Genomic DNA, 9040 nt, shown 5'->3' on the forward strand with positions numbered 1-9040 from the left:
TATGGATAACTATATCATTACCAAACTAACAATATGTTTAACGGAATAAATTATACATTACATCTTATAAATATAAGTACAGAATTATCAAATTTTGACATTTTTCATCCGAGATCGAAGACATTGTTTAAAATATGATATACTAAAACATTTTTGTGGTTTTATTGTCTAAGTTAATATGTTAAATAATTTATTAACAATATTAATTATATTGTATCGCGATAAATTACAAGTTATATGGTAAACTCATAGTTATCGTGTTAAATCATTTATTATAGAATTCATAGTTAATGTGTTAAATCATTTATTGTGCTAAATCATAGTATTGTATTTTTGTAACAACCCATCCCGGTGGGAACCCCTACCACATGGCACACCCCGCCATGCAGCGCTTGTAGCTGCCATATGGCGGGGTGTGCCATGTGGTAGGGGTTCCCACCGGGATGGGTTGTTACAATTAAAAGTCGCAGATCAGTTGGTAACAACTTGTCAAGTGGGAAGGTTGTTAAAGGGTGAGGACCTGGGTTCGAGGAACGTCAGGCGCACCAATAACCTACCTGGTGGGCCAGGGGGCTGCGAGCAAGTGGGTTGCGCAGTTTGGGGGCCCACAGGAGAGAGGTTAGGGTCGATGCGCTGCAGCGCTGTAAGGTTGCCATGTGGCGGGGTGTGCCATGTGGCGGAGTGTTCCCACGGAGCAAGGTGTTACAATTTTCGAAGTTGAAAATTATAAACATTAAATAATGAATTAAAAGAATTTACAGTTTATTGATATTTATTACGTTATCTCGCTAAAAATTTTGTTATCTATATAAGGGTATTTTTGTCCAAAACATATTAATATAAGAGAAAACTAATTAAAATATTAGTAAAGCTAAATATTTAATTTTTTGATCTTCTATGGGTACAGATTAGTATTTCCCTATTTCTCTTCCAAATCTCCTTAAAGCAAAACAGAGGACAAAAAATTATATTTCTTTTGTACAACTGACACTTGATTTAATAATCTTCTGCAAAATTTTAGACTGTACAAACGTTTGCTCTCCATAACTCCATGTGCAATTTAATGAACCAAAAGAAAATATATAAAGGGGCATCGACTATATAGTTAATTTAATAATAATAAATATGTGCAAATTTAATGAACCAAATGAAAATATATATTTTGATCCAAAAAAAAATATGGGTTGGAAAACTTTTCGAGGTTGCACTTTTGCACTTTGGGGACAAGAAAGGATACAAATCTTTATAACCTCAATAGATTTACTAATAATAATTAGGCTTAGGCATATAGTTCCGTTACTAATTAAAACATGTTCGGATTTTATATAGAACTAGTGATGGACCCGCACGTACGTGCGGAGTTACTTTTACAAAATTACGATTTTTAAGTAGATGCTATTTTGGTAAAATTTTGTTATGAGTTTATTTGATAAACTATATATAGACATACAATTGTAAAATATAGATATTGTATTACATAATAAAATTTTAAAATTACAATTTTAAAATTATTTAAATGAAAATGGTAAGTGATATTACGTGTTTATTTTTTAAACTAATCAAAACATTTCTAATTGTTTGCTTAGAGATGTTAAATCCGATTTGGGTTTGACTTTAGTTTGAATTGTTTTATTTGTAGTTTAGAATGGAAAACCCATCATGTCCCTTTTCGTCTCGTCCTGACCCGTCCCGTCCCGCCCCGCCCCGTCCCGTCCCGTCTTCTATCTGTTATAAAATTTCTGTCCCATAATCGTTTCTTTTTAAAACATAATCATTTGCCAATGTGTATTATAAGAAACTTGGTAAAACATTTAGACGGGATACCCGTATTCCTCATTTAAATATTTATTTTTATCAAACTAATAAAAATCTAATTATCAATATAAGTCACATGCTCCCACCATTTTCATTCACAAGGCATTGTTTGTAATCCTAGCATACACAATCCTTGTTCGACTTTTAATTTTATTGATCTTTCAGTTTCATCTTTATTTCTCATTACTTTTTTCAATTCAAAAATTCATGTTTTAGCCTTTTTGTTTTCTAAAGATTTAGGTATTTCTATTTTCTTTTAAACATGGATTTATCGTAGTTTTGTTATCCAAAGTATACGTTATCTTCTTGTACCTGTCATTTCATGTCTAAATATTTGAAATAAATAGGAAAGTGGAAATTAAATTTAGCAATTTAAATTACATGTCCCCGTATCGTACTCCTAGTTTTATATTTGAAAGTTGAAAGTGAATTTAACTTTATGACCGTGACTCATAACAATTATATCTAATCATGTTTTGTTTTTTTATGAGAAATAATTCAGATAATGTTTGTTTCGAATTAAATTCTCCCGTCTCGTATCCATTCCTATAAGTTTATATATTTTTTTAATAAATAACACCATTTACATGTAACTAAATATAATTTTAATATATGTAAAATTTCATATAATCGTCCAAAAGTAGAGATTTATACGTCCCAAAGTTGAATTTTATTCAATATTTTGAGATTTTAAGAATTAAATATAACTACCAATTTTTGTTTTCAACCGGTTATCCAAAACTTATATATCATATTTGTCAAGGATAGTTTAAAATTGTACGTATATGTGAGATAATGTTTGTAGATATTTGTTTATTATATCATATATATCATACCAATTTGACATTTTATTTGTTTTCAATTAGATTAAATCATTAAAAATATAATCCATTTATTATTTAAAAATTGGTAATAAGTCGTTAAAATCATTTAAATGTGATATATCCACTTGTTATTTAGTTTTAATCTTAATAGAAATTCTATATGTTTATAATCTCAAAATGTAGTTTATGATTTGATAAAAAATTATTTAATATTTGATAATAGTAATGATATGCAAATTGCCAATGGATGAAGATTTATTTTCTTAAGATTGTGTGAAATTAATAAGAAAAAAGAAGTTTAGAATAATCATTAACTAACGGTTTGACCAAATAAAAATTATTAACTAATTGAATTAATGATAAATTTTGTAGATATCATTTGTGCTATACTTGCTAGATTGATTTTTGAATATGAATATTTTTTATGTGAAAATAAGAAATTTATGTGATCTAGAATGTTTATTCGCATGATTTTAGCAAACAAATATTTAATTATTGATTTATTTAAATTTTATTTATTAATTTTATTTATATTTAAATTATATAATTTTTTTATGATATGATCAGTTATGTATATATACTATGTAGAATTTGATTAGTTGATTATTTCATATGCTAACATATTTTTTTATCTTTTTTTCATTTTTCTAAAAAAATGTTATCTTTGTTATTTTAGATATATGATGATTTTGTTTTATTAGATTTCATTCTATATAAATTATTAATTTCGAAATTATATTAAAATATTAAATTAATAATAAATATGTTTATGTATATTCGAAATATATTTGTTTACATATATTTAGTTTTGAATTTAATTGTCCACTTTTTATGGTAAAAGATTATTATGATTTCCATAAATATAGATTGTTTTTGTTTTTTTTTGCTGTCATTAATTCTGTTTGGCAACTGGTTTTATTTTCATGAAATTTATTTTTAAAATTGGGGAGTGTTTGGCTTCAAGTTATCCTTCCCAATTAATAGTATAGATGTGATTTGGATTTCGGTTTGGATCTAGTTATAACCGAAATTTAATCAACTATCCGTTAAACCAAAGCAAATCAAATTACTTTGATAAATTTGGATTCGAAACCAAGCTTATATATGTTTCGGATACACTAAAAATTTTGAATAGAGTTTTTAAACTGATCCAAATCCAAATAAGGTCAAACTAATCCAATTCGAAAAGCATTGAAATTCTAAATATCCTAATCTGAAACCAGAATAATCCGATCCAAAAATCCGAATGCCAAGCCTTATAATAAAAATAAGTAATATACTATAGATATGGTTGTCTTTTTTTTCTTTTTTTTGAAGTAAACGACAACTGGGGACAAAACCAACTGGACATTTTTCTTTTGTTTTATAAAATCTAACAAAACTAAAATAAAATAAAATAGAAGAACAACTGGAAATTTTGGTAATAAAAATTATTATTTGTGTTTTTGATAATGTGATGTTCTCTTCTCTTCCTTGAAGATCCTTGCCCGTCTTGATAATGGATCTTTCTTCTCCTTCTTCAATCATTCATCCTTAAATCTTTCTTCTCTTTTCCAAATATTAATCAACAAAACTAAGTTTTTGAGTTTTTTTGTTTTTTTTTCTAATCTCAAATTACTCTGTTTTTGAGATCTCTGTTTCAACAGGGCTTGTAAGAACCATGTCTTCCTTGTCAGAGAAGATAACAGAGGATCCAGTAACATACAAGACAGCACAAAGCAGCGTGACATGCATTTACCAAGCGCACATGGTTGGATTCTGGAGAAACGTTAGGGTTCTATGGTCTAAGAATCTCATGAACCATTCCTTGACCGTGATGGTCACTAGCGTACAAGGAGATATGAATTACTGTTGCAAGGTTGATCTTAAGCCATGGAACTTTTGGAACAAGAAAGGTTACAAATCTTTTGAGGTTGAAGGAAACCAAGTAGATGTGTATTGGGATTTTAGGTCTGCTAAATTCAACGGCGGGCCTGAGCCGAGCTCGGATTTTTACGTGGCGCTTGTATCCGAGGAGGAGGTTGTTTTATTGTTGGGTGATCATAAGAAGAAAGCTTTTAAGAGAACTAAATCAAGACCTTCTTTGGTTGACGCTGCCTTGTTCTACAAGAAAGAGAATGTGTTTGGTAAGAAGAGCTTTTCGACTAGGGCTAAGTTTCATGATAGGAAGAAAGAGCATGAGATCGTTGTCGAAAGCTCGACCGGGGAAACAGATCCAGAGATGTTGATTAGCGTAGATGGTATCCTTTTGGTTAAGGTGAGAAATTTGCAGTGGAAGTTTAGAGGGAACCAGACTGTTGTGGTGGATAAAGAACCTGTTCAAGTGTTTTGGGATGTGTATGATTGGTTGTTCAGCTCGCCCGGAACAGGTCACGGCTTGTTCATCTTTAAACCGGAGAGCGGTGAGAGTGACTCGAGCAATGGAGGAACCAAGTATAGTAATGCTTCTTCTTCATCATCTGAGTTTTGTCTCTTCCTTTATGCTTGGAAACTGGAATAAGTCTATAAAATGTTCCCAAACCAAATCTTGCATCCTGTTTTTTTGCCTGACTGTAAATTCACATTCAACATCAATCCTAGCGTGTGAACCACTCTTGATAATTTTGAGTAGTTCAAATTTACCAAGACGTGTGAAAAAGGTTTGTTTTCTGATTCATTAGTGCAATTTGTGTGTGTGACACTAACCAAGACCTTTTCTTACCCAACTCATAAACACAACTTCTTGTCAATCTCAAGATTCTTTTACATGTTTTATCTGAAAAACTGCATTACTATATTAACCGGTAAGCAAACATTACCATAAATGTAATGAAGACTTTTGCTGCTGTAGCTACACCACATTTCAGGTACACTTATATATCTATTTACATAAAAGAAAAGCTCTGTTTGATCCTAAAACATGTGACCACCTCTAGCTGGAGAGGAACAAAACAGGAGAGGCCCAAACAACCAACTGCGCGAGTTCCAGCCGACAAATACATCACTGTCTATAAGGGATGGTATTGTTAAAGATCCTACATTGGTTAGGAATGGGACAAACTAATGCCTAATTAAGTCACATGGATACACTCACTCATATCCTAACTTTTAGATATGATTTATAATGGTCCTCATGATTTTCATCCGAATCTCACGAGTGGAGCTAAGTCTAAGAAAAATCTATTAACTCAGCAACTGACAAAGTAACTCAACCTAAAACACTGATGTCTATGCTAGTAACATTTCAAAGACAAAACAAAGATGCAGAGAGGTACATACTAAAACTTTTCTCATTAGTTCTGCAACTACAAAGTTCTTTACAAGTAGTACTAATGCGGAAATAAGTGGAACAAGATGGTTTACGTTTTCTGTTAACCTACAAACAAACAACCATATCTGATAACAAGATTGATAAAATGCTTACCAGAGAGAGATCAGCTTGCTGCTACATTGCAAGTGCCGATTCCATCTCTACAGTCATTAGTAAGATCATTGAATGTTTCAATCTGTTTCTTCCCTCTCAAGAACACTTCTGTATCAACAGAAGCTCTCATGTAACCGTCAAACTCGACTGGGTTTCCTCCATTAAGCTTTGTCGTCTCTGAATACCATTCGCTACTCTCGTCCCAAAGATCCTTAAACTCATCAAGAAAATGAGGTTTATACTTATCTTTCAAGGGGTTAAAGAAAGATACATCTGGTTCATTTGTTGCAATATAAAGATTCCTTCCTTGTTCGATTTTTCCCTGAAGGGTAGATAAGATAGAGCTTGGTGAAGTATCCTTTTCAAGATTAGGCCAAACTCCTTTGTTTCTCACCTTCTCCCCTCTCTCAATATGAATAGCATCATAGTCCCAGTTTAGTCTTGAAGCAATTGCAGAAACAATCTCCATTAGTCTTTTAGATTTCCACAATAAATGCCATGGCCTTTGCACAACAGATTCTGTTTCCCCTTCACAAACTCTATACCAATAGTTATCTGGTTCTACACTCCCAAACTTCCTCATTACCAATGTGTCCTTTACATCAACAAGCTTCATCGGTGTGACTCTAAAGTCTTCAACAAAATGAAGTTTCAATCCATTCTTCTTATACCATTTACCCCAATCAGTCCAAAACTGCACTTGGTCTAACACAGAAGCAGCTTCTTTCAAATGCTCAAAATCAAAGTAAAACCTGAAGTCCTTACCTTCCTCGTTCTGACCAGACAAAGTATAACCTGAAGACAGACAAAGAGTCAAATCCATAACTAATGTCCTGTTCAAATACTCTGCTTCCCCTAAAGCACACAAGAAACTCCACAAGAAATGGTTCATACTCTTACACCTATCTCCTCCACCAACATAAACCAAGTAATGACCTTCTTTAAAAGCATTCTCAGACTCAACCACAGGAAGTGAATCATTCACTACTTCACCAACCACAGGCAATGAGAAATCATCAACCTTACCACTCGTTTTCTCAAACCCGGGTTTCAAAATCCTCTTCCTCTTCCTAGCATTCACACCTGAATGATACTCACCAATCCCCATCACACTAACACTACAATTCTCAGACTTTTCAATCACAAACCTACGATAATCCTTATAAAACGCAGCCGTTTTACCATCCTTAGGCCTATAACGCCAAGCCATATCACAAGAACTAACACCTTCCACTGCTGCAGGTTTACCAAACTTATAAAAGTGAATGTCTTTGAACTTCTCTATAGCTGCTTTCATCATCAAGTGGAAAACTTCAGGATCTTTACAATCAATTGGGATCTTTGTATCACAATCTAGCTGATTAGTATCTGAATCATTCTCAGATGTTTCAACATCAGCTATCTTGATGAAACCAGAGAACGCTGTTTGGTTAGCCGCCATGAAATCTTCCCCTGTTTTAACAACACTGTCGTCGGATTTGAGAGTAGCGTCTGAATTTGATGTGAGGAAAGTTGTGATTTTGTCAGATGGGTGAAAAAGTGGATCTTCTGGTTCGTATGTAGCAGCGATAATGGTGAAAACCACGACTCCGATTACGAGTAAAGACAGACCTATGCTTCCGATTAAGTTCACTGCGTTTTGTCCTAGATTCTCTGGTCGGAAACCTCCGGTTCTTGAAAATGCAGATCTTCCTAACATCTTTTCTTGTCTTTTTCAAGATTTCTACACAAAGCCGGTTTGGATTTATACGATGAGTGTCATTCTCATCAGAGATTAGAGATCGGTAGGTTCTCAAGAAGGTCTTTTGCGAAGCGGAGGATTCGAAGAGCTTTTTGGAGTTTCTTGTTTTTTTTTTTTTTGTGTGTTAAGAGGACATGTGTTACACGTGTAAATGTGGAGCGACTCTACTTGTGTTGTCATCGACGTTAAGTGAGTTTATATTTTATGTCTGAACGGAAAAGGTTGAATCTTGAATTTGAATGTATCAACTCCTCTGAACTTTTTTTCTTTTCAGATCTATGTTTTTTTTTTTTTTTTTTTTTTTTGTGTGAGCTGACGAGAAATAGTGTTCTCCCTATGCTTTATTAAAAATAAAAAAATTAAACAAAATCATTTCTTGGCCGAGGCAGACTGACAACATTCTCGTTTAAAATCAGCGCCAAATCCGGCGGAACAACATCAATACAATAAAAAGCTAAAGGTAAAGAGGACGCATAGTTTGCTAACCCATCGGCAAGACAGTTACTTTCCTATACACGTGAGAAAGACGGACTATCCAGTCTCTTATGAGTAAGCCATGGCACAAACGCATCAGGATAGACAGCGAATGAGTATCACTAATTCCTGTTTTACGAAAATTAACCACCACCTCCGAATCCACTTCCAACTCTAAACGTGTTATACGTCTCTCCCAAGCTAAATGCAAACCATAAAACACGCCCCAAAGTACAGCGGCCAGTATTACACGCAAAACCCACAATCCACTCCCCTTGATCATTCTGTAGCACACCACCCGCCTTAGCAATGCCCGGATTGCCTCGAGATGCCCCATCCGTGTTCAATTTAAACCAACCCGAACCCGGCATCACCCATTTTGTTAGCCTTCCTCCCCTTTTCTTGCCATCACCACTTCTTTTGCGAGATCTTTAATAACTATCACTCGATCCTTACAAAGTTTATCCCCACCAAACACATTCCCACATCTCCATTTCCACCCCCACCAACACGCAACAGCAAACATTGTAGCCCACATTATCTCATCATCATGTTTGCCTGGCCCTAAGTTCCCATACAACCATTCGAAAAGTTTCATAACAAAGTACTCGTGTCTATGCCGTCTAGGGACCAGCCGATTCCATATCCCCATCATTACGGGACAATCGCGAAGGACATGAAGAATTTTTTCCAGTCCCCCTCGACAAACCAAACACACTATTGTATCACTTAAATGGCGACGGTATCTTTCGTTGTTTGTCATAATTTCCCGCTGAGAAACCA

At 33.8% G+C, this 9040-nt stretch overlaps 2 protein-coding genes across 3 annotated transcripts; one reads left to right on the forward strand and one right to left on the reverse strand.

Annotated features, from left to right (window-relative positions):
• The first annotated feature begins 4074 nt into the window (after nt 1-4074).
• LOC17880552 lies at nt 4075-5260 on the forward strand. The gene has a single exon (XM_006284218.2). The coding sequence runs from the start codon at nt 4300-4302 to the stop codon at nt 5137-5139; it is 840 nt and encodes a 279-aa protein (XP_006284280.1). The 5' UTR covers nt 4075-4299; the 3' UTR covers nt 5140-5260.
• A 138-nt stretch (nt 5261-5398) lies between these two features.
• LOC17881023 lies at nt 5399-7956 on the reverse strand. 2 transcript variants are annotated; one of them, XM_006286099.2, is made up of 2 exons: nt 6043-7956; nt 5399-5626 (listed from the first exon to the last, which is right to left on the reverse strand). In XM_006286099.2, exon 1 carries the CDS (start codon nt 7739-7741, stop codon nt 6053-6055), a length of 1689 nt encoding a protein of 562 aa, XP_006286161.1. In that variant the 5' UTR covers nt 7742-7956; the 3' UTR covers nt 5399-5626; nt 6043-6052. The 2 variants fall into 2 exon arrangements, with proteins under 2 accessions (XP_006286161.1, XP_023634884.1); XM_023779116.1 differs by having other exon boundaries at nt 5400-5592.
• Between the last annotated feature and the right edge of the window lie 1084 nt (nt 7957-9040).

This window comes from Capsella rubella, unplaced genomic scaffold, assembly GCF_000375325.1.
Source record: "Capsella rubella cultivar Monte Gargano unplaced genomic scaffold, Caprub1_0 scaffold_7, whole genome shotgun sequence".
Lineage (NCBI taxonomy): Eukaryota > Viridiplantae > Streptophyta > Magnoliopsida > Brassicales > Brassicaceae > Capsella > Capsella rubella.